Genomic DNA, 27,107 nt, shown 5'->3' with positions numbered 1-27,107 from the left:
CAACAACAATAACTACAACAATAAAACAAGGGCAACAAAAGGAATATTAAAAAAAAAAAAAAGAATTGGACTGTTGCCAGTAATACACTTACCTAGAATCAAAAGTTGGACTAAGAGAGGAAAAGAGTAGGAGAGATAAATAAAACTAGTAATGAAACTCCGGAGCAGTAATTGCTGCTAACCAGATCCACTGATGTGTAAAATGAGTGAGGACACAAGATATCTGCACAGTCTTTATCTCCTCCAAGACAATTCTTATTGTTGACAGAGACAGAGAGAAATCAAGGAGAGATAGAAAGGTAGAAAGAAAAACGCCTGCAGCACTGCTCCACTGTTTGTGAAGCCCCCCATTGGTGGGGATCTAAGGGGGGCTGTAATCTGGGTCCTTAAACATTGTGACATGTGCACTAAACCAGGTGTGCTACCACCCAGACTCCTAAAGATAATTCTTAACCGCAAAAAATACCTAGGAACTACAATGGAGGAACCTGGCAGAAAATAACTTAAAAATTTTAAGTTCAGCATCATCAGTAATAATACATATCATGAAAATCTTGAGTTTCTGACATGGTGCACTGAAAGAACACAATACTGTTTTAAAGGTATTCTAGAAAAAAATAGACAGCTTTATTCTAATAAAAAGAATACATCAGACAAAGCAAACTGTGGAACAGTCAATAAATAACCGTTTAGTACCATTTCAAAGCATGAAAATGACTAAGTAATGAGAAGCTACCACAAACTGGTAAAGACTAAGACAAAAACAACTAGATGTTTATTAAATGCAATGCACAATACGAGGACAGATCTTGAAAAAGACACAGCAAAAAAAAATAATAATAATAAAAAAAAGAAGAGAAAAAGAGGATATTAGTGAGAAACTGGTGAAATACAAGTAAGGTCTGCACAATAGGACTGCACCACTGTTAATTCCTGTTCTGATAACTGTTAACATGGTTATGTAATATGTTTGGTATTAAATAAAGTTGGATAAAGGCAGTTTATTTGTGTCATTTTTTGCAACTTTTCTGTAAATTTAAAAGTGGTTCCAAATAAAAAGCTAGACCTAGGGAAACCTAGGCAAAATATAATTTAATCTGTAACTGCTGACCTCTCACCAAAAAAAAGTTAATTTCAACAAAACAGAAATGTACTCACTTTTTAAAAGTTCATCTACATTGCACTTACCTATTAATACACAAGAGCACAACAATAAAAATATAAAAAAAAATCAATTCATAGGTATGTTCATAGGAAGATAGTAATAAATATATTTTACATTCTATATTCTACAGTGAACTAAGAACATTTCATACAAGTCAAAAAGTTATTAAACCTCAGAACACTATCACAGATCTCCAGTAAGTTGAACTGTAAATGAAAATTATCTTTGAGTGGGGGTAGATTGTATAATCGTTATGCAAAAAGAATCTCATGTCTGAGGCTCCAAAGTCCCAAGTTCAGTCCTCCAAATCACCATAAGCCAGAGCTGAGCAGTGCTCTGGTAAAGCTAGTGAGAGAAAGGAAGAGAGAGAGAGAGAGAGAGAGAAATAGAGAGAAACATAGGAGAGAGAATCTCCTTTAGAGGCACAAAATATTTCATTATTACTCATATCTGATACACTTATACATTTTGTTCAATACTTACTGCCTGGTTTTCCATTCGAGCAAAGATAACATTTAGCATCTGTGTTAGAGTAGCTTTGGCTGTTGTTTGATTGATGAGATTCTTGCTTGCTAGATAGATATTGTAACATGTTCTCACAGCTTGCAGTACAGTTCCTTCATGGATTTCTATGTGTTGAGATGTTACTGCAGTAAGTAAAGCCTTGAAAAAAAAAAGTTAACCAAATATAAAACTTATACATTACATATTTATTATGGAATTTTTGGAAAAGGTCTCATATTTTATTTTATAATTTAGGAATTAAAAGATAATTACTCAAAATCACTGTAGTTACTGTATCTTCTCTACTTGTATGACATTATATAAATTTTAATTGCTGATAGTACTTATTCCAATTAAAAAAAAAACCAATAAATTCAAAGATGAGGTTAAAAAAAAAAGTTAAAGCAATTTTCAGTAGTCAGAGATTCAGCATAAAATGTAAGAGCTTCTTCTATGAGCATGAGAATACCCAGGCAGGATTAGCACTTCCAGCCAGCATAGAGACACACCTTGCAGACACTGTGGACTTAATGTGGATTGGACTCCATACCACTACAATAAAGGAAATCACATAAAATGTTTTGGTTTTCAAGTGCATAAAAAACGTCACGTTTACTTTTCTTAAATAAAAAGCATGGCATAAGGGCCAGGTGGTAGTGCACTGTATCAAGTACCCCTGGCTGAGGGTACTTGATACAATGCAAAAGGATGCGGATTCAAGTCCAGCCACTACCTGCATGGCGAAAGTTTCACAAGTGGTGAAGCAGTGCTGCAGGTATCTCTTTGTCTCCCTTCCCTTCCCTTCCCTTCCCTTCCCTTCCCTTCCCTTCCCTTCCCTTCCCTTCCCTTCCCTTCCCTTCCCTTCCCTTCCCTTCCCCTCCCCTCCCCTCCCCTCCCCTCCCCTCCCCTCCCCTCCCCTCCCCTCCCCTCCCCTCCCCTCCCCTCCCCTCCCTTCCCTTTCCTTTCCTTTCCTTTCCTTTTTTGTCTCCAGGGTTATCGCTGGGGCTTGGTTCCTGCATTACAAATCCACTGCTCCTGGAAGCCATTTTTTTCCCTTTTTGTTGCCCATTGTTTATTGTTGTTGTTGGATAGGACAAAGAGAAATGGGGGGGGGGGAGACAGAGAAGGGGAGGGAATGACAGACACCTGCAGACCTGCTTCACCATCTGTGAAGTGATTGACCCCCTGCAGGAGGAGAGGTTCGGGATCAGAGGCCCTCACAGCAATCCTTACACTTCACACCATGCACACTGAACCCTCTACCTCCCGGCCCTGGTCTCTCTGCCCTTCCATGGCCTCACTACCCTCTTGACTTCTCCCTGTCTCTACCCAAATAAGTAAATAAATAAAATATTTTTTTAAAAAAACATGAAATATCCTACCTCCATCTCTGGTCATTAATAAAAGTCAGCTCTCTAAAGGATAACTTTTACTCTAAAAAAAAAAAGTATTGTTTACACCATACTTTAGTCTATTAAAGTATTCAATACTCTTGTGTAAAAAGACCACATATACACTTTAACTTAAAATTTTACTACTGAAAATGTTAACTATCACCTGATTGCTTAGCAAGTGAGAACCTTTTATTGCCTGTAAAGGGTCATGCCTCAATGCTGATGGGTCCTGAATGATCAGAGTACTGGTTCCTCAAGTCTGGGGTGGCTGTGGTAGTTTCTTAAAATAAGTCAACAAATAAGTTTAGTGTATCAGTGGACTACTATGATATATTATTTGATAGCCTTTTATCCAAGGTATAACCTTTATCAAAGCTGAAGTCAATCCTCTCAAACCCTGATTTATCAACTAAGTTTATGGTGTATCTAAGAGCCCCTAGTTGTTTCAACAATGTTGATAGCACCTTCGCCAGTAGATTCCACATCTATAAACTGCTTTCTGGGGTGGAGGAGGTGGTTCAGAAGTAGAGTGCAGGACTTGCACGATATAGCCCCATTTCTTATCACTAATACCTGATATGATATATAGACTGTACTGACATTTCAAGAAATAAATCTTTATTAGAAAAACCCTTTTTAAATATTTATTTGTTGGACAGATACAGCCAGCAATCAAAAGGAATTAGGAGTGAGGGAGAGACAGAGAGACACCTGCCACCCTACTTCACCACTAGTGAAGTTTTCCCCTGAAAGTGAGGGCCTAGGGTTTGAACCTGGCTCCCTGAACACTGTAACATGTGCATTCAACCAGGTTGAGCCACCAACCAGCCCCCGAAACTTTGTTTTTATATTCACAAGTTATTCAATTGCTTAAGTTTTACAAGATTTATAAAATAAGATTTCCACAATTGTCACATCATCAAGTTCCACTTCTAGTTATCTTGTAATTTCCACATCTGCAATTATTTCCCCCACTTATTAACACTGACATTCTGGCTTCTTCCCATAACTCATGAATGTTCTTTAAAAACCATTTTTATCTCCTCACCTACTCCCTATTACAGTTCTCTCACTCACTCCAAAAAAGCTAACCTTAGCAAAGCAAGAACTGCAAAAGCTGAATAAGGGCAAGAGACTGGCATACTTTAACTATGACTCTTTAGTCACTATCAGGCCACCCCATCAGCTGGAGCCCTATTCGGGGGAGTCCTGAGATTCCCAAACAGACATGATAGGCCTAGACCTCAAATAAATCCCTCTCTCCATTGTTACAGGTCATCTCTATCAGGAATAACAAAATAGACCCCTTTGTGGGCCTTCATAGGACCTTGCCCTCAACTTGGATCAACAACGGTAGAGAATGTTCCCCATCCTCCAAAGGGAGGCTGGGCAACATACTCTATGCTACACTTAAGGAAGATGGGTTGATATTGGGGCAGCTTGGAATGTTCCTACTCATGACCACAGAATGTGAGCTCAGATCTACAGGGATGCAGAAGTCACATCGGCTCCTAAGCTGAATATGGGCCCCAGACCAAATCAAACAGATGGGGCTTACAGTCGACAATATTTATACCCCTTCCCCTTATAGGCAGCTACTCTATTCCCTGATCCAGCTTTCTGTCCCTTTTCTAGCCATGACATCACCTCCCTAGACAATAACTTGGATCCACCTGCATATCAGATTTCAGGCTCAGGGGGGAAAAAAGAAAAAAGAAAAAAAACTAGTATAGCCACAGGCCCTTTGGAATATAACTAAAATATGCCTACTAGCTATCTACCAAATGGAGGACCCCCCAACACTCCATCTGCACTAGTCCAGCCTTTAGGTCCATGATTGTTCAACAACTTATTTGGCTTTATATGTTAACTCTCTTTTCAGCCACCAGGTTCCAGATGCTAGCATGATGCCGACCAGACTTCCCTGGACAGAGGATCCCACCAATGTGTCTTGGAGCTCTGCTTCCCCAGAGACCCACCCTACTAGGGAAAGAGAGAGGCAGGCAGGGAGTATGGATTGACCAGTCAATGCCCATGTTCAGCGGGGAAGCAATTACAGAAGCCAGACCTTCCACCTTCTGCACCCCACAATGGCACTGGGTCCATACTCCTAGAGGGATAAAGAATAGGAAAGCTATCAGGGGAGGGGATTGGATATGAAGATCTGGTGGTGAAAATTGTGTGGAGTTGTGCCCCCTCTTATCCTATGGTTTTGTTAATGTCTCCTTTTTTAATTAAGTAAAAAAAATTTTTAAACATTTTTATTTCTTTATTGGGGGGGTAGTGATGCACTGGGTTAAGTGCACATAGTACGAAGTGCAAGAGAGACAGAGACAGAGAACCAGAACATCACATGAGCACATGTGATGCTGGGGACTAAACTTGGAACCTCAGATTTGAATCCAATGCTTTATCCACTTGTGCAACCTCCAGGGCTATAAATCATGCATGTTCTTAATGATATCTAGCATAATGACTTTTTTTTCTTCATTGTTGTTGTTGTTATTGATGTCACTGTTGTTGAATAGGACAGAGAAATCGAGACAGGAGGGGAAGACAGAGAGGGGGCAGAAAGATAGACACCTGCAGACCTGCTTCACTGCCTGTGAAACGACTCCCCTGCAGATGGGGAGCCGGGGGCTCAAACTGTGATCCTCATGCAGGTCCTTGTGCTTTGCACCACTTGCGCTTAACTTGCTGTGCTACCGTCTGACACCCCATAATGACTTCTTTACAGCAAGTTTTCAGTTTTCTTTGCCCACAACCATCAGAGAAGTCACTAAGCAGCTTGTAAATTAAGAGAGAAAGAGAGAGAGAGAGAGAGAGAGAGAGAGAGAGAAAGAGAGAGAGAGAGAGAGTGTGTGTGTGTGTTCTCTTTCACCAGGGGCATTTCAAAAATATAGCAAGAGGCACATCTTACTTATAGGCTCACTGGAAGAGCATTTTTAACTTTCTTCAAGAATATTTCTTTTATAAACACAGCTTTGCTAAACTGGCCACAAGGTGCCTAACTTTCAACCTAGCTTAGCTTTTAATGTGTTATTTACTAAGCTTTATCACTTCTAGCTTTTGATCTAAAGTAAGAAACATATAAGTCTATCATGAACACTAAAGCCAATATAAGATTATTAATTAGCCTAATTACCATTCATAGATGCGCTCTAAGAAGCAAAGGAAGGGAAAATTCAAACTGACATTTAAAGTAGGCTGTGGTTTATTGTAGTACAACTAAGGCCTCTAGAAGGGGAGGCTGACGGAATTGAAAGGGCACTGGGGGCCCAATGCACAGGCTAGAAGAAGACTTTGATTGGTGGTAAGTGTGGTATGCAGACACTAGTCATGGGGAGACAAAAAAAAAAAAAAAAAACCAAAAAACTGTATTCAGGTGACAACTGTCCTGTAAATCAATTTCCTTCAATAAAGTGATTAAAAATTTAGGATTTTGTTCCATGACATTATTGATTCTGGGCTCTTCACGCTTGGTAATTTAAGTGTTCTTGAAACATTTGAACACACAAAGGAGGATCAACTTGCACTGAGTGGCATTACCTTTTCAGACCAGTGACAAAATATCCATATTTAACATTGGATGTCATAATCTCTACTGTATCTTCTTGATTTATTTTTACTAATAATTTAGTAACAAAAATAATTAATGTAGAACTCAGCGTTGGTATACCCAGCTGAGTGCCCAGGCTCCCTCCCATGAGCAAGGGCCCAGGTTCAAGCGCATAGCTCCCACCTGCAGGCAGGAAGCTTCACAAGCAGTGAAGCAGTGCTACAGGTATCTCTCTCATTCCCATTCTTTAACTCCCTTTCCTCTGTTATGTCAAATTAAAAATAAGTAAATAAATATTAATAAGAAACAAACAAATGTAAAAAAGAAAAGAAAAAAGCCTTATTTCAGCAATGTTTGTTTCAGAGACTAGGTGCTAGGACAAATCCAAGAGGGTTTAAATTAGATGAGCAGATTAAGAGAGAGAAGGGAATCAGGAAAACTGGTGCCTGGTTTGTCTACCAGGTAGAGTATGGGTCCAGGGCCTACAAAGATCCAACAGTGAAGAGTAAAATGGCGGGGTCACAGAGCAGTCACATGGCAGCCTAAAATTCAAAAACTAGTATGTACAATAAACAAGACAGGAAAGGAAAATCAGTGAAAGATTACTCTAGGGGATCACATCTATGTTGGGAACTTCACAGTAGGAGATTTGTAAATATAGTCTTTTTCTAATTAATTCTTGACATAAAGAACAAACTAGGACCTTCAAAATAATAAATTTCCAAGTATACTTTTTCTTTAAAAAAAAAAAAAGTCAAATCATATCTATTATAGCTGAAAACAACATTAGGTAAGCTTCCTAAACATTTTCAAGGTAAAAGGCCTTGATCTGAAAAGTAGCAGTTAAGAGTAATTACCTTTATTATTTGCAACTGTACTCCTTCATCTGTTTGAGGACCTTGGAAACAGCCACAAATTGTTTCAATAATTCTATCAATTAATTTTTTGCCTGGTGTTGTACTATCTGGAGCACTGCCAGTTAGGTGTCCATAAGCAATGAGTTTCTAAAATGGAGAACAAAAATAAAAGACTTAATTAAGCTAACAAATATAATTAAATATACTGAAAAATGTAACACCTTTAACTAGATATATATTAAACTTTTCCCATAAAACATTAAGCATCAGGGCCAGGTGGTGGTATACCCAGCAAATCACACACATTATGTAGAAGGACCAGGGTTCAAGTCTAGGGTCCCCAACTGCAGGGGAGAAGCTTCCTGAAGGGTGGAATACCACTACAGGTTGGCCTCTCTCTCTTTCTCTCTCTCTCTGGGAAATGCTAAGTGGGAGTGGTGGAGTCATCATGCAGATACTGAGCCCCAGAGATAATCCTGGTGGCAAAAACAGAAAAAAAAAACAAAAAAAACCCCAAGCCCAGTAAGCATCAAAACCCAATTTTTCCCCTAAATATCTAATTGCTGTAAACATGAAATTAACATGTGTACTAACCACAAAAAACAGTAAAATAGCACAACAAAACCACCAGGCAATACTTGAACAAAACCAGGTTTTAGAATTTACCTCTGAGAAGTTAGAATAACTAACCACTTTTCTAACTTTAGAGTTCTATCGATTAATGGTTTACGGTATAGTCTCCCCCTCCCCATCATTCCCATCACCATCATAACACATTTAAGTGGCCCAAAATCCCCTACAAACTGCATATGCAAACATGCACACAACCCAGTTTCCATGCACTGACTGCAATAAATCACAGCTGTTTACTCATCACTAAAACTGCGGTGCTAGAGAGGTCACAGATACTGCTGTCCTAATTTTTCAGGGAAAACAAGACCACAGGCCAAATAAACTTATCCTTAACATATCTTAATGGCAAATCATATAGCTATCATCTTTTCCTAGTCATTGAATTGTTAGTTAAACTCCACAGCGAAAACATATATAAAAAAAAGGACTCTTCTACCTGAACATTATCTTATAAATATCTACGAAGATTCCGTGTGTGTGTGTGTGTGTGTGTGTGTGTGTGTGTGTACACGCGCATGCGCGCGCATGTAAACAGGACTGAGAGTTAATGGATTTCTCTGGCTTAATGAAAGTAGAGCAAAAGTCCAACAGTGAATGTGAATATTAAGCTGCTTAATATTCAACGTTGGACCTGATTTTTTATTTAATTTTACCAATTTTTTTTTTTCATGGGAGGTTAATGATTGTTGTTAATGGTTGTTGGCACATGGTTTGCCAGTTTCTCATCTCATCAAGACAGGTGTCTGAAAGCACAGCCCCTAATTAGGTGCATTATGTACCAGGACTGAAAGCCCCACATCCCCTCACTCTCCTTCCCCAAAGTCCTTTGCATTAGTGCAGTGTATGACATTGTAGATAACTGGTAAAATCATTTGCAAATAATGATGAATAGAAAATCAAGAGCACGTTAAGAGTATTACAGTTTTTGTATTTCAGTGATGGAAAGAGAGACCAAATCAACATTTTCACTAATAATCTTGGTTAGAATTTTGTGTTTCATAAGTCTAATAGTACTACTCTTCACCATTTAAGCTATAAATACCTTTTTTTGCAACTAATGTTGTCTATACTGAATAAACAATCATTTCATTTTTTTAACCACAGAAAGAATTTCTACAAAGTTTTTGTAGAAAATGTCTAGGTTATCAATTATGAATAGTGTTTTAGGAACAAATCCACATCAGACAGCTTTGTGTAACGTCATTTTATACATACCTGTAAACAATCTAGAGACGTACTAACTATGCGGGGACATTTGGATTGGCATGCCAATTCAAAGGGTAAGAAGTACTTGTCTGCTTCTATAAAATTTGTCTTCGATTTCACTGGTGGAAGGGTACTTGATCCAGTTTTTGCTTCTCCATGAGGAGGACTAAATGAAATAGAATCTGATTAGAATATACTTCTCATGATGATAATAAATATTTCTCATATAAAAAACAAGTTCAGTTCTAGAAGGAGTCCTGCTAACCCAGTCTTCTATTTCATGAGGAAACTAGAATCCAGAGAACTTAAATGAAGAAGTATGCTATCAGTCATAAGCTAGTGTCCTAAACAAGATATTGGATTCTTCTCTAACATTCTTTCCCAAGATCTGAAAGCATTTTTTTACAGAAATATTTTATTGCCACCTAACAAATCAGTACCATAATATTTTTTAAAAGTAGTCTTTCTACTAATGTCAAACTGCACTTTTGAGTTGTTTAATACTGTCCTAAAAGATTAACACTATGGAAGAAACTTAGCAGTCTTTCTAAATATGAATCAAAGTTTTAAAGCAAAAACTAAAGGGTATCTTTGGTATGGCAGAAATACCATTATATTTATTAATCCTCTTTTTATTTTTAAGTATGCTTACAATTCTATTTGTTCAAAGTTATTTTTAAATTGACTATCTTATAAAGACAACATGAAGAAAACAGCCATAGTGAAAACACTGTGTGTGTGTGTTTGTGTGTGTGTGTGTGTGTGTGTGTGTGTGCATGTGTGTGTGTGTTATCATTTTGGCCAAACCAACAAGTTCACAAATGTAATTTCACTAAAAAGAAAAAAATTCACAAACCTCTGTTTTTCAGTTTCAGCTTTTATTTCCTCTGGGGTGGAGGCAGGGGTGGAGGGAGAAAGAATCATGCATTAGAAAAATTTGACATCATCACCAAAATATACAAAGAGCTCAGCAAACTTAGCAACAAAAAAAAGCAAATGACCCCATCCCAAAATGGGCAGAGGATATGAACAGAACATTCACTACAGAGGAGATCCAAAAGGCTAACAAACATATGAAAAATTGCTCCAGGTCACTGATTGTCAGAGAAATGCAAATAAAGACAACATTGAGATACCACCTCACTCCTGTGAGAATGGCATACATCAAAAAGGACAGCAGCAACAAATGCTGGAGAGGCTGTGGGGACAGAGGAACCCTTCTGCACTGCTGGTGGAAATGTAAACTGGTCCAGCCTCTGTGGAGACCAGTCTGGGGAACTCTCACAAGGCTAGACATGAACCTTCCATATGACCCAGTAATTCCTCTCTTGGGGATATACCCCAAGGACTCCATAACACCCAACCAAAAAGATGTGTGTACACCTATGTTCATAGCAGCACAATTCATAATAGCTAAAACCTGGAAGCAACCCAGGTGCCCAACAACAGATGAGTGGCTGAGAAAGCTGTGATATATATATACAATGGAATACTACACAGCTATCAAGAACAATGAACCCACCTTCTTTGACCCATCTTGGATGGAGCTAGAAGGAATTATGTTAAGTGAGCTAAGTCAGAAAGATTAAGATGAGTATGGGATGATCCCACTCAACAGAAGTTGAGAAAGAAGAACAGAAAGGGAAACTAAAAGCAGGATTTGACTAAATCTGGAATAGGGCACCAAAGTAAAAACCCTGGGGTTGTGAATGGGTGGGATGGGACACAGTCTTTTGGTGGTGGGAATGGTGTTTATGTACACTCCTATTAATTTGTAGTCATATAAATCACTAATATGAGGAGAAAACTGATTGTATGTCTCAAACTTTTTAAAGCACAGACTGAGTCTTTTTAATACATAGACTGAGTCTTTGATATGCTGACTCTCTCAAAAGCCTACACCAGGGAGAACAGAAGCAACCGGTGGCACACCTATATACAAATAATGTCAAAGGACATAAATTATGGTGATGTTGGGTATTATACAGCAAATCCTAACAAAGTGATTTTTTCAAAGTAACCCAATTACCAAATAATGTGATGATAACAATAACTATCTATTGTCTTCTTGAACTCTAAGACAGCAGGAACCTCACATTTCCACTATAGAGTCTATACTTCCCCCAGTCCTGGAAACTTAGGGTGGGGCTCACTTTCCTGCATGCTTCTCCCAATTCATACCAAATAATATTGCATCTGCTGATCCCAACCTAATCAACACAACGAGTCCCACCTCAGCATGCTTCACTTCAGACTGTGTCCAGACTTCAGATGTGAAATGACAACCCTTCAGCTTACTCGGGTGAGACCTTTCCTTTCATAGTATTCTCTAATTCCATTCCAGGCAGTTCACTTGCTAAAAAAGTCCCAAAATCTAGATATAGACCAGGTCCTGTGAGATAGAGCATATGTTCACACATATCCATAAACTAGGGCAAAATATATGCCTGAAAGCAAAAGTACACAATAGTCTACAGTGAGTCAGTATAAAGTTCCTAATGAAATAGTATCTAATTAGACCCTCCTCACCTACTCCCTATTACAGTTCTCTCACTCACTCCAAAAAAGCTAACCTTAGCAAAGCAAGAACTGCAAAAGCTGAATAAGGGCAAGAGACTGGCATACTTTAACTATGACTCTTTAGTCACTATCAGGCCACCCCATCAGCTGGAGCCCTATTCGGGGGAGTCCTGAGATTCCCAAACAGACATGATAGGCCTCAAATAAATCCCTCTCTCCATTGTTACAGGTCATCTCTATCAGGAATAACAAAATAGACCCCTTTGTGGGCCTTCATAGGACCTTGCCCTCAACTTGGATCAACAACGGTAGAGAATGTTCCCCATCCTCCAAAGGGAGGCTGGGCAACATACTCTATGCTACACTTAAGGAAGATGGGTCGATATTGGGGCAGCTTGGAATGTTCCTACTCATGACCACAGAATGTGAGCTCAGATCTACAGGGATGCAGAAGTCACATCGGCTCCTAAGCTGAATATGGGCCCCAGACCAAATCAAACAGATGGGGCTTACAGTCGACAATATTTATACCCCTTCCCCTTATAGGCAGCTACTCTATTCCCTGATCCAGCTTTCTGTCCCTTTTCTAGCCATGACATCACCTCCCTAGACAATAACTTGGATCCACCTGCATATCAGATTTCAGGCTCAGGGGGGAAAAAAGAAAAAAGAAAAAAAACTAGTATAGCCACAGGCCCTTTGGAATATAACTAAAATATGCCTACTAGCTATCTACCAAATGGAGGACCCCCCAACACTCCATCTGCACTAGTCCAGCCTTTAGGTCCATGATTGTTCAACAACTTATTTGGCTTTATATGTTAGCTCTTTTTTCAGCCACCAGGTTCCAGATGCTAGCATGATGCCGACCAGACTTCCCTGGACAGAGGATCCCACCAATGTGTCTTGGAGCTCTGCTTCCCCAGAGACCCACCCTACTAGGGAAAGAGAGAGGCAGGCAGGGAGTATGGATTGACCAGTCAATGCCCATGTTCAGCGGGGAAACAATTACAGAAGCCAGACTCCCAGAGGGATAAAGAATAGGAAAGCTATCAGGGGAGGGGATTGGATATGGAGATCTGGTGGTGGAAATTGTGTGGAGTTGTGCCCCCTCTTATCCTATGGTTTTGTTAATGTCTCCTTTTTTAAATAAATAAAAAAGAAAAAAGAAAAAAGAAACAAACTAGGTGTATGGATTGATCTGTCAACACCCATGCTCAGCAGAGAAGCAGCTACAGAAGCCAGAAATCCTACCTTCTGCTCCCCATAAACAACCTTGATCCAGACTCCCAGCAGGGGAGAAGTGATAGGATGAAGATAAGAGGACTCTGCTCTCCAGCTCCATCAGCACCCAGAGAGAGAGAAGGAAAAGGAGAGGGCCATATGGAGGTAGTTATGATGCCATGAGCGGCTTAGAGGCAAAGAGAGGATTGAATCAGAAAAAGAAGGAGCAACTATGTATACTTGTGGACAGATAGTTTAGAGAAGATGGTTGGCCCATGTCTACAAATTTAGGGGAACTGTGGTGAACTGCAGTGGGGAGAGTGAAGATTCAGACTCTGGTGGTGGGAATGGTGTGGATTCAAACCCCTGTCGACATGTAATTCTGTAATATAAAAATATGAAAAATAAAGTTAAAAAATTTTTTTTAATTTGACAACAGAAAGATTATTAAGTAATTCAACTGAAAAGTTTTATGTTATTCTAACTTCTATAAGTTGGGGAAAATGCAAATTCAAAAGAAAGTTATGAGCTAAAATTTTGTTTCAGCAGATGTATTACTTTACATAAATATAATTTTATAAAACTATACAAAAATATGCATTAACAACTATAAAATAGGTACATTTGCTAATTATCAAAGCATTTCTTTTTCTCAAAAGTATTTTTTTTTTGTCAAGTAACCATTGACTTTAACCAAGAGTATTAAAAGTGGAAAAATTTATAAGACCCAAAGGAAAACATGAGTGACCAAGAGTATTAAAGTTAAGAGCAGAATGTTATGCATGCTATACACAAGTCACAAAATCTAAGTCTCATGTTGGGAGCAGAAAAAATTCAATATACCACTCTTGTGAGTATCTCAAGATTATTAGGCCAGGACTACAACTTTTTTTTTTTTTACTAGTAAAAATTAGATAAGGTAAAGGAAGTAGAGAAGCAGTTGTTATACATGGTGAGTTTCCATGACGCTGATTAGTGGGCAGCTGGGTGGTGGTGCATCTGGTAGGGCACACATGTCATAATGTGCAAAGATCCCAGTTCAAGTTCCAGGGCTCTACCTACGGGGAGGAAGTGTATCAAGTGGTGGAACAGTACTGCGAGCATCTCTCTCCTTCTGTTTCTGCCTCTTCCCTCTCAATTTCTATGAAAATAAATTATTAAATAATAAAATATTTTCAATAAGATGATTAGTGAATAGTGTACTCTGGTTAAATAAGTAACACACTGTGGTCCAGGAGATAGCGCAGTGGATAAAGCATTGGCCTCAGGCATGAGGTCCCAAGTTCAGTCCCCACTAGCACATGTACCAGAGTGATGTCTGGTTCTTTCTCTCTTCCTATCTTTCTTGTTAATAAATAAAATCCTTAAAAAAGAAAAAAAAAGTAATACATTAAGGAGGCTGGGTGGTGGTGGTACACCTGGTTGAATGCACATGTTACAATGTGCAAGGACCGGGATTCAAGCCCCAAGCCTGTAGGGGGAAAGCTTTGTGAATGGTGGAGCAGTGCTGCAGGGTCTGACTCTCATTAAGCATATCAGAGGTAATAAAATATTCTAACGAACACTGTTTTGAAGGGTAGATAGCATAATGGTTATGCAAAGAGACTTTTATGCCTGAGGCTCCAAAGTCCTAAGTTCCACCCCCCCCCACACACACACACACACACCACCATAAGTCAGAGCTGATCAGTACTCTGGTCTAAAAAAAAAAAAAAAAAAGAAAGAAAATACTGTTTTGATACCAACTGTATCCAAGTAACTGAGTAACCTGCAGGAACAATCCTTACTTTACTGTTACATGATTGCAAAGGACCCTGATACTCTAAAATACCAGGTTAACAAGCGGTTAACAACCACGGGCCACGTGTCAAAGCCAGCTCACCGCCTTGTTCTTGTGCAGCCCAAGAGCTGAAGAGGAATTTCACCAGGCGGGGGCAGCGCCATGGGTGAAGTATGGATTCTCAAGCATAAGCCGCAGGGATGTTCAGGTGTTCTCTGTGCCCATGCCCCTTCCATAAATAAATAAGGAGAACTACTTTCCAGTTGCACACAATAACCTAACAAATAATAAGCCTAACAAAAAGGACAAGATTATAAAATTTACACCTCATAAATATTATTTTAAATTTCATCAACATAAACTTGGTGTTTTTTGTCAACTATTTTATTTCAAATTTAATACACAAATACTTACACATATCCTAACCTCAACCCTAACCCTTACACAGCTTTCCTCTTAGCCTGCAAAGCCTTTATAATAAAATGTTTGCTGACCCATATTCTAAACCGTTATGGTTGAAGGATCTTCTAGAATCCATAAGCCATTTTATTCAGTAATTCTGTTGTTTGCACATGTTTCTATTTAAACATTCTAGTAAAATATATGAATGCAAGATATACTGAATATATTATTCCTCTCATTCAGATGGTAGTGTAATATTATTTATATCTATTTTACCTATCTGTATGGTAAAATAGTTATGCAAAAAGATAAGCACTGTTAAAATCCATCATGACATTCTTAACAAAAAATAAATTATTTCAGCTCTCAATATTTCTGTTTTAAATGACTTTGTACTAAACATGAGTCCCAGAGCAATCACAAGTTTTCCATTAATTATTAATACAGTTTGTATGGTTATCTTTACAATCCTTAAAAAACAAAACAAAAAAACCTGCCATGGTCCGGGAGGTGGCGCAGTGGATAAAGTGTTGGACTCTCAAGCATGAGGTCCTGAGTTCAATCCCTGGCAGCACCTGTATCAGAGTTATGTCTGGTTCTTTCTCTCTTTCCTCCTATCTTTCTCATGAATAAATAAATAAAATCTTTTTTTTAAAAGCTGCCTACATTTCATAGTGCCATGAAGACTGCATGTACCTATTTAAAATATATTTCCTTTCAAAATTATTCAGGTCTATTTGAACTAACTCTTAAAAAGTAATCAAGTATAAAAAGAAAAGAAGTCAATATCCAACAAGAACCTCAAATATATAAGTAGCTCATAAATATAAATAAACAACCCAATTTAAATGGTGGACAAAGGATCCAAATAGGTATTTCACCAAAGAAGACATACGAATGGCACCAGAGGAAGCGGCAGGTTGCAGTATCTCACCCTCTTATCTCTCACTATCTCTTTAAATGAAACAGTGCCCCAGAAGCAGTGAGAAAATACATGTGCAAGGCCCAGGTTCCTCAAAGGCAAAATATCTAAACAATGAAAATTACAATATAATGTATCTTAAAGCAAGCTGAAGGTTTTGAAGACTATGCATTGCTACTTTATATTTGGTCAGCAGTACAGACTTTTAAAAAGAAAAAACTTTTCTAAGTGTTACCTAATTTTGTCCTCAAAGGACAATTCTTTTTTTAAATGCAGTATGCTGGTGGTACTGTTGGGGGGTGGGGGGAGAGTTGCATCTAGAGCCTTATGTGTTCTACCGCTGAGGAAACTCCCGAGTCAACTTTATTTTAATTATTGTAGGAGAGACAGAGAAAGAAAAGAGAGGAGAGAGAGGAAGCTGCCACTCCACTATGAATGAAGGTCGGCCTGTTTTGCCTCCATTAGTCTCTCCTGTCGTGGCAGGTATCAGTCAGGGAGGGCCTCATACACAGACGACATGTGCTCTACTGCTGAGCCATCTCTCTTGGCCACAGTTCCTTATACTGTGGATGAGGGAACAAGTAGGTAGTGGTTTGAAAGTCACACTGCTGATAAAGTGATGATCCAGAGACCAGTTTCTCTAGGACTAAAACGGTGTATTAAGTGAGTCTACTGCTAACTGGTGCAGCTGAACTGAAAACTTTACTCTATAGCTACTGGGGTAAATTTACAAGCTCAAGAATCACTCCTATAAAATGGATTTCAACACCCTATCCACATCCATTTATTGTACCTGTAGGATTCTGTAAAGTACTATTTGAGCCTATGCTGAAAGGCAACTCATTGTTAGTTTTCTTATAATGAATGTGCATTAACAGTTTTTGAAGACTATGTCTATTTTAATGAATTAGAGCTTGGAAATAGTTTACTTCATGCAGGCCTTCAACAGAAGGGGGGGAAAAAAGGAATCAACTACTAAAGAATTAAAACCAGAAGTAAAAAAAAAAAAAAAAAAAAAAGTATTATATCAAAACTAAAACCAGACGATGCTTAATTATGAAAATACTTTCCTATTAAGGTCAGAACCAAGGCAAGAATGGGTGACCACAAATAGAAAACTAATTTTAAACAATGCTCTGGAATGCAGATAATGTAACTAGTAATAAATGTGAGAAGAAAAGTCATCACTCTTAAGGTGAAATAAGACAAAAATCAGACGCTGTCGAGCCCACAGCCCCCACCTGCAGAAGAAAGCTTTCTGAGTGGTGAAGCAGGGCTACAGGTGTCTCTCTGACTCTCTCCCTCCCCTCTCAGTTTCTGGCTGTCTGTATCCACAAAGTAAATAAAGATAATAAAAAATATTTTTTAATCAGTCGCTGCATTTACTTCTCCAGTAATATTTAATTATTTAAAAACTATCCCTTAAAAATCTTATTTTTTAAATTCTCCTAGGAATTACTTCCTCCCTACATAGTAACTTCCCTATCCATTCAGAACTAGTCTTATTAAAAATTTTAGAAACAGGTGGAGGGAAAAGTCCAATTAGATGGTGTATGAGATGTGCTAACCAATCTTTTGAGAAGATAGCAAACTGTCCCAGGACAACAACAGACTTGTAAAAACATTTCTTAAACTTTTTTGTATTTTTGATTTGTAGTAGGTTACAGATTATATTACAGTGTACAGTTCCACACCACAACCACAACCAGACCTCTGTATCCCCACCCTCCTACCTCCCAAAGACAACCACTATAATTCTCATAAATCTTAGAAACAATTTGCTTGCTTTTTTTTCCTCCTTCTTTAATTCATCTTTTAAACTCCTAGAAACACAGCCACTTAATTATACAGAGAGGAAACGATTTAAAATAGAAAAAAAATGAGAGGCTGGGTAGTGGCACATCTGGTTAAGCACACATGTTACGATGCTCAAGGACCCAGGTTTAAGCTCCCCAGTCTTCATCTGCAGAGGGAAAGCTTTGCAAGTGGTGAAGCAGTGCTATAGGTGTTTCTCTGTGTATCTCACACTCTCCATCTCCCCCCTTTCCTCTAGATTTTTGGCTATCTCTATCCAATAAATAGAGAATTAAAAAGAAATAGAAAAATGGTGATTATAATGTAATAGTAAAAACAGATTTTAGTATTTCTAGCAGAGCACAAGTTTTATTCCTTTCAGGTGCATTCAGTAATTGGAACTGGGTTGAAAAAAAACTGGAAAGGCACAGGGACTGCTTTATAAACAGGAAAGGATGATAAAAAAAAAACTGATTATACACAAATTATATATTTTATTTTCTTAATATATTAATTTTTACTATTACTCACTTTTACTGCCAATTGCTTAACAACTTTCTCTTCCCCCCACTGACAGCACAAACATAATATTCAAATTAACACAGGGATAAAAAAAAGTTCTATGAAGAATATATTACAAGTAATTTGGATGTACTTAAACATTATCTTTGTCTTTCATATGCATAATACAGTTTGCAAAGTAACAGTTTCTGCTGGATGCAAAATGAACTGATAGTCTATGGAACATATAAGAACTTACATATTCTAAAGTGTTTCTACAATGTATCAAATGTATCTATGTATATACAATGTATCAAATGTTTCTACAATGTATCAGGGTAATTTTATAGAGCGTTCATGAATGGGATTGCTTAGAACAATAATATTCATCTGGGATTACACAGTGAGTCCAGGCTTACTTTTTCAAGTCAAGCATATGACTTCAGAATCACATGTCATATGGGGCCATGGAGATAGCGCAGCCTGTCAGAGCACCAACTTGCATGTCTGAGGCTCTGTAGATTGAAGGTTTAATCACCAGGACCACTGTATGCAAGAATTACACAATGTTCTGCTTCTCTATCTCTCTCTCTCTCTCTCAAATAAATCAATAAATCTTATTTTAAGATCACATTTCTTGTTGCTGTTGACTTCTACACAGGTGGGGGGGAGAGAAACCACAGCACTGAAGCTCTCTCCAACACAGTGGCAGTCAGGTTTGCACCTGCGTTGATGACATCTGCTGTGCAACTCAGGCATCAAAGTTTGACATCCTTGAGGAAACACTCACGAAAGACATGTCTCTGATATCTGATTACTGTAAAAAATGGCGACTAATCCCTAGCACTGCAAAAACAGTATCATCTGTTTTCCATCTACACCATGCCTCGGCCTCGCGTGAGCTTAATGTGCAGCTTGGCAATACGAGAATCCGGCATGAAGCCCAGCCAGTCTATCTTGGCGTTACTCTCGATCGCACTCTGTCATTTCACGAACATCTCATAAAAACTGCAGCAAAGGTGGGCGCGAGGAACAACATCACTGCAAGACTGGCCAGCTCCTCATGGGGCGCGAGCGCTTCCACACTACGATCATCATCTCTGGCATTATGCTATTCCACTGCAGAATACTGTGCCCCAGTATGGGTCCGTAGCCCCCATGTCCACTTGGTCGATTCCAAATTATATTCCTCCATGAGGATCATTTCTGGAACCAGCCGTTCCACCCCGGTTCCATGGCTGCCAGTTCTTAGCAACATCGCCCCGCCAGATATTCGTCGGGATGCGGCATCATCTAAGTTCATCTCCCACGTCTACGCTCGACCGGACCTGCCAATATATGCGGATATCTTCGCCCACCCTGTCCAACACTTGACGTCTCGTCACCCAATCTGGTCCCCTACGCCTACACTGAACTTCTCTGTTCCAGTCTCTTGGAAACAGAGTTGGCAGTCAGCTGAGGTAAAGAACAAACACCTCATCACAGACCCCTACAAGCGTCAACCCGGCTTTGACCTAGCACGTTATGATTGGGCCCTCCTCAATCGCTATCGAACAGGCCATGGCCGGTGCGCCGCTATGTTCCACCGCTGGGGAGCCAGAGACGACCCGAACTGCCCCTGCGGCTACAGACAGACTATGACCCACATAGTCAACGACTGCCACCTCTCCAGATTCAAAGGAGGTCTCGAAACTTTACATCAGGCTCAACCTGACGCTGTTGACTGGCTACGGAAGAAGGGCAAACGCTAGAAGAAGAAGAACCCAACATGAGCTATTTTGCCAGCCACCAAAGGTCACCTTTTTAAAATTTTTTTAAATATATTTATTTATTTATTTATTGGATAGAGACAGTCAGAAATCAAGAGGAAGGGGGAGACAGAAAGGGAAAAAGACAGAAAGACACCTGCAATCCTGCTTCACCACTCGCAAAGCTTTCCCCCTGCAGGTGGGGACTGGGGGCTCGAACCTAGGTCCTTGCACAATGCAACATGTACCACTCAACCAGGTGCGCCACCACCCAGCCCCCCAAAAACCACCTTTCAAACATTGAACATACAGTAGTTAAATGGGGTGTTACAGTAATCTTAAAAAAAAAAAGAGTAGCTTGAATGAGAGCTATGGCAAGAATGATGAATAAATGTGAACTCTGTGGACATCTGGGAAGAAAAACAATGATACAATCTCACTTATCGAGGGGAGGAGGATGGAATATTAGCAACAAGAGATGTGACTTCCCTGAGTGGAAAACAGAGGCACCATTAACTTAGACACAAGGTACAGTTTTCTCAGTGTGTAAGGGGTGTGGTGAGGGGGCAGGGATGTGGGAGAGGTAAGTAAGAATCATGGTGTGCTTGAGGTGACTAGAGTGTCCAAGTGGCAATATTCAATAGCACCAGCACAAATAAATATTGGGACAGTATTGCAGATGGTTTTTTCAAAATGGTCACTACATTATCTTCCATCACACATGCCTTTCAGCAAAGCAACCTTGCAACAACTCCACTAAGGGATAGTCTAATAAGGCTGACCATAGAGGTTCATTTACAACCAACTGGATGCAGTGAAAGTGACAGTAGACAACTGTGAAATTGAAGTCAGAATATGCTAGACAGTTCTTGCCGTGTGTGTGTGTGTGTGTGTGTGTGTGTGTGTGTGTGTGTGTGTGTGTGTGTATGAGAGGGAGAGGGAGAGGGAGAGGGAGAGGGAGAGGGAGAGGGAGAGAGAGGGAGACTCTGGACAGCCACTCTTAAAAAATATTTTATTTTGGGCCCAGGTGGTGGCACACTTTCTTAAGCACTCACATTACAGTGTACAAATACCAGGATTTAAGCCCCAGATCACCACCTGCAGGAAGAAAGCTTCACGAGTGGTGAAGCAGGGCTGCAGGTGTCTGTCTCTTTCCCTTTCTACCTCCCCCTCAGTGTTTCTCTGTCTCTATCCAGTAATAAATAAATAACTAAATAAATAAGGATTTTTTTTTTAAAGGAAAAGAAAGGGGTATAGAGACAGAGAGAGATATCTGCAACATCGCTTCACCACTTGTGAAGCTTTCCCCTGCAGGCAGGGCCTGGGGTAGAATCCTGGTCATAGTAGATGGTCAACATATGGACCTAACTAGACCTGATGTAAGAAGCCCAAGGCTTCTTTGCACATGGAAACCATATATAAATGGTTCAGTCAATAATACCAAGCTAGGCTGAACCTGAGCTTTCAAATGACCACAGCCCAAGCACATGTAAGTGAAGAAGCCAAAAATCCCCAGCTAGTCCCATCACCCCCAGACTTCTACTTGGTCCTTCCCTGCTCAGGTCCCAGATGTTGGGGAGCAGCATCATGCTCCATGTGAATTCCTGATCATGGAGTATTCACGAGCATACTAAAATTAGACTACAGGGGGCTGGGCAACAGCGTATTGGTGCACAGAGTACAAAGTGCAAGGACCAGAAGAAAAAAAAAGTGCAAGTTCCAGGGCAAGGATCTCAGTTCAAGCCCCCAGCTCCCCACCTGCTGGGGGGTCGCTCCTCTCTTAATTTCTCTCTGTCCTATCCAACAGCAGTAGCAGCAGCAGCAGCAGCAGCAGCAGCAGCAACGAAAAAAAGATGGCTGTCAGGAGCAGTGGATTCATAGTGCAGGCATGGAACCCCAGCAATAACCCTGGAGGCTAAAAAAAATTATATTCCTAAGTCCTGAGGCAGTTTATTACACAGCAAATAGATAACTGGGACAGAACGAGTTAAAAATGCCTCAGGACAGTGGGGTTTAGAGTAACTCCCTAGCAAATGCAGGAGAGGAGAGAGCTGTAAAACACGAAAGGAACAGCCAAGAATGTGGAATGTTCTCTCAAAGGGTTATAAGGATTGAAGAAGCAAACCAGATGGTTGTGGTGCTTAATAAATGCATTTAGGATTTGACTCCTTAGCTAATAATCCCCTAATAACATAATCAGCCTCCTGAGAATATGGAGACCCTCTGCAAAATTATGATAAAATCAGATGCAACAGTTGATTTCTATTAAATTACAAAATGCCAGTTTAAATTACTTTTCACTAACCAGAAAAAAAAAATCTTCAAAATGTTTTCATTTGCTGCTGCTGTCACTGCTTTCATCTCCCTTCTCTCATTTTATAACAACCAATAATAATTAATTAGTTAATTAATTAAAACAATGTACTGGGACAAATCTTCTACTGGCATCAACCAGACAATGAATATTCACTAACAGTAACTAACATATATTCCCAAGTACTAAAATGATGACAGTAGAGTTGACAAAAGTACGTCTATGTCTGGAGGTAGGACATGGTTCACCTCACACAGTTCTCATCATGTGTGAGGTCTCAGGTTCAAGTCCCAGCACAAAATAATAGAAATGACAAGGTTCAACATCATTCATAATCAAAATATAGCAAATAAAAAATATAGTAGATATAGTAAATAAAAAATAAATAATATAGTAAAAAAAAAAAAAAAAAGAAAGAAAAAAAAGGGAACAGGTGGAAAAATCCCTCAACCTAGCCGAGTCTGTATATAGCCAACATCATACTCAAGTGTGAGAAACTGAAAGCTTTCCCACTTAAGTCAGGCCCAAGACAAGGCTGGCCACTACTACTGATAACATTCAGCATAGTCTTTAAAGTCTTACCCACTGCAGTTAGGCAAGGAACAAAAAGGATGCAGACTGGAAAAAGTAAAATTGTCACTACATGCAGATGACATGGTTGATTATTGTTGATGTTGATACTGCTACCGTAAATGGGGTCAGTTTCTGGATTTCTTCCTCTAACTAGTATTTGCATAGAGGAATGCCACTGATTTTGTGTATTAATTTTGTAGCCTGCCACTTACTAGAGTGCTTAATAGTTTCCAGGAGTTTCCTGATGGATTATTTTGGATTTTCTATGTATACTATCATGTCATTTGCATAGAGTGACAGCTTTACTACTCTCTCCTTTTTTTCCTTCCCCTTCCCTCTCATTTTCTCTCTGTCCAATCAAATTAAAAATGACGAACAAGACAGAGGAACTCCTTAGAGAATGGAAGATCTTTATATGACATATCAGACAAAGAGTTAACAACCAAAATAAAAGAGAATTCACTAAACAAGAAAATCCCATCAAAAAAATTATAGACAGAACATGGACAAAATCTTCATCAAAGAGATTCAGTCTACACACACACACACACACACACACACACACACACACAGATTTAAAGAGCCAACATGAGAAAAGGAGAGCACAGGATGGAATGTGGATGAGTGTGCTGTACTGCACCAGTGCAAAATCTCTGAGGGCTGGGGGCAAGTGATGGGAGGGGAGACGAGGGCACAGAGCTGCTAGGGCACACTGGAGGGAAAGGACCCAAGTAGGTAGTAAGAATGTTTTGCACACATTTGTCACAGGAGGTGAGAAACTGTGTCCATACCTCAACAACTGTACTGTAGATCTTCATGCCAATAAAATAAAAGTAGTGGGAGTTGAGCAGTAGTGCAGCGGGTTAAGCGCAGTGGTGCAGAGTGCAAGGACCGGCATAAGGATCACGGGTCGAGGCGCCCCCCCCCCCCCCACCTGTAGGGGAGTCGCTTCACAAGCGTTAAGCAAGTCTGTAGGTGTCTTTCTCTCCCCTTCTCTGTCTTCCCCTCCTCTCTCCATTTCTCTGTCCTATCCAACAACAATGGCATCAATAACAACAACAAAAAAACAAGGACAACAAAAGGGAATAAATATTTTTTTAAAGAAGTAGTAATAACAGGCATTGTAAATAAAATACATAAAAGGCCATAAGGCTACAGATTAGGCATTTGCCCAATGACTCTAAAGTACTAAATATAGGTAAACTCGACAAACTCACTAAGGAAGAAAACTCACTTTATACCTTCAATAGAAAGCATTTAGAGACATCATGAATAACAAAAATGATCCTTTAATAAAACCTGGTATTTAACTAGAAGAGAATACAGCCAATGTTCATTATCAATAACCTGCAGTGACTACAATGAAAATCAACAAGAATTATTGTGATAAGTGTTAACATCCCAATTAGTAAATGAACAATCAGGCCTTTCATGATTCTGCTCAATATAAAATATCCAAAACAGTGGCTATGGGGTGATGGAAAGAATACTGCATTGTGGGGGGAGGGAGGGGTCAGGCGGTAGCGCAGCAGGTTAAGCACAAGTGGTGCAAAGCGCAAGGACCGGCATAAGGATCCTGGTTCGAGCCCCCAGCTCCCCAGCTGCAGGGGAGTCGCTTCACAGGTGGTGAAGCAGGTCTGCAGGTGTATGTCTTTCCCTCTCTCTGTCGTCCCCTCCTCTCTCCATCTCTCTGTCCTATCCAACAACAACAGCTGTAACAACAATAATAATAACAATCACAACAAAATGGGAAAAATGGCCTCCAGGCGCAGTGGATTCGTAGTGCAGGCACTGAGCCCCAGCAATAACGCTGGAGGAAAAAAAAAATACCAGACAATCACCCAAATCCGATTTTATAAAAACATTTTAGAAAAGTATATTTTTATCCTATTATGAAAGTATCTTAGAAAGCTAAAAGCAACAGTAGGGCACCAAAGTAAAAACCCTGTGGTGAGGGGGAGGCGGGGGGGGGGGGTGGTGGAATAGGTCACAGTCTTTTGGTGGTAGGAATGGTGTTTATGTACACTCCTATTAAAGTGTAGTCATATAAATCACTATTTAATTAATATGAGAGGAGGAAAATTGATTGTCTCGAACTTTTTAAAACACAGACTGAGTCTTTTTAATACATAGGCTGAGTCTTTGATATGCGGACTTTCTCAAAAGCCTAGACCAGGTAGATCAGAAACAACTGGTGGCACAGCTACATACAAGATACTGGGTACTATACAGCAAATCCTACCAAAGTGATTTTTTCAAAGTAACCCAATTACCAAATAATGTAACGATAACAATAACTATGCATTGTCTTCTTGAACCCTATGCCAGCAGGAACCTCACATTTCCACTATAGAGCCTATATTTCCCCCAGTCCTGGAACCTTAAGGTAGGGCCCACTTTCCTGCATGCTTCTCCCAATTCATATCAAATAATATTGCATCTGCTGATCACAACCTAATCAATGCAATGATTGCCACCTCAACATGCTTCAGCTCAGACTGTGTCCAGAGACTTCACGTGTGGAATGACAACCCTTCAGCTTCATTACTCGGGTGAGACCTTTCCTTTCATAGTATACTCTAATTCCATTCCAGGTGATTCACTTTCTAACAAAGTCCCAAAACCTAGAAATAGACCAGGTTCCAAGAGATAGAGCATATGTTCACACGTATCCATAAACTAGGGCAAAATATATACCTGAAAGCAGAAATGCACTAGAGTCTGCAGTGAGTATCCCCCAACACTTCATCTCCACTATTCCAATCTTTGGATCTATGATTGTTCAACAACTTGTTTGGCTTTGTAAGTTAACTCTCTTTTCAGCCACCAGGTTCCAGATGCCATCAGGATGCTGGCCAGGCTTCCCTGGACTGAAGACCCCACCAATGAGTCCTGGAACTCAGCTTCCCCAGAGACACACCCTACTAGGGAAAGAGAGAGACAGACTGGGAGTATGGATCGACCAGTGAACGCCCATGTTCAGTGGGGAAGCAATTACAGAAGCCAGACCTTCCACCTTCTGCAACCCACAATGACCCTGGGTCCATACTCCCAGAGGGATAGAGAATGGAAAAGCTTTCAGGGGTGGGGATGGGATATGGAGATTGGGTGGCGGGAATTGTGTGGAGTTGTACCCCTCTTATCCTATGGTTTCGTTAATGTCTCCTTTCATTTTAAATAAAAAAAAAAAAAGAAAGAAAGAAAGCTAAAAGCATGAAATATTAACAAAATACCAAGATTTTTGGATAGAAGTATAAGGCCTCAACTTAAAGTAGACACAGAGGAAAAATTCAAAGCAATATATGTATATGAACCCTCACTGAAACAACGTGCTAGAAATAGTGCTAGTGTTTGTCTAAAGGAGGAAAAAGATCACATGGTTGGTGATGGGGAAAACAGTGTACATCTTGATTTTCACATTGTCTATCTCAATCATTTTGAAAAGCTAATTATATAAATTGAGCAATTTTACTATAAATGCTACACAATCAAAACTGTCCTACTGGGACTAAGAGTCAGCTAACACAGAGATGAATGGAATGGAAACAAGAATCCTAAAATAAAGTCTTGCATACATGCTCATGAAGGGGTTACAGATTGGGCTCAATCCTATGGCTAATGAGTTAATCAACTGCCACTACACAATGAAGCCCTAAAGCTGGGGGTTAAGATTCTCTGTTTGCGGGTGTAACGATCCCCCGTTTGCCCCCGGCTCCCCACCTGCAGTGAAGCAGGTCTGCAGGTGTCTGTCTTTCTCTCCCCCTCTGTGTTCCCTTCCTCTCTCCATTTCTCTCTGTCCTATCTAACAACGATGACATCAATAACAACAATAACTACAGCAATAATTTTTTTAAAAGGCCAAAAAAGGGAAAATAAATAAATATAAGAAAATTTTTTTAAAAGACTCTGTTTGATAATACAGATGGCTGTGTCAGAGGGTGATGGAACCTAAAGACAAGCGGAAGCTTTGCCCATCTCAGCCTTTCCCAGACTTCTCTTTTTGGGGCCCTT

At 39.7% G+C, this 27,107-nt stretch overlaps 1 protein-coding gene across 1 annotated transcript in view; it reads right to left on the bottom strand.

Annotated features, from left to right (window-relative positions):
• Positions 1-27,107, bottom strand: part of ARFGEF1 (ADP ribosylation factor guanine nucleotide exchange factor 1) — a 119,927-nt gene that overhangs the window by 77,415 nt on the left and 15,405 nt on the right. The window contains exons 2-5 of the mRNA XM_060202294.1: positions 10,175-10,205; positions 9,328-9,484; positions 7,480-7,626; positions 1,649-1,828 (exon numbers count right to left, since the gene is read on the bottom strand). Coding sequence (XP_060058277.1) covers positions 1,649-1,828; positions 7,480-7,626; positions 9,328-9,484; positions 10,175-10,205 — 515 coding nt within the window. The remainder of the gene's footprint in view (positions 1-1,648; positions 1,829-7,479; positions 7,627-9,327; positions 9,485-10,174; positions 10,206-27,107) is intronic.

Source organism: Erinaceus europaeus, chromosome 1 (assembly GCF_950295315.1).
Source record: "Erinaceus europaeus chromosome 1, mEriEur2.1, whole genome shotgun sequence".
NCBI classification, from domain to species: domain Eukaryota; kingdom Metazoa; phylum Chordata; class Mammalia; order Eulipotyphla; family Erinaceidae; genus Erinaceus; species Erinaceus europaeus.
Note: the sequence above shows the minus strand (reverse complement) of the source record. Positions and strands in the feature narration are given on the sequence as shown.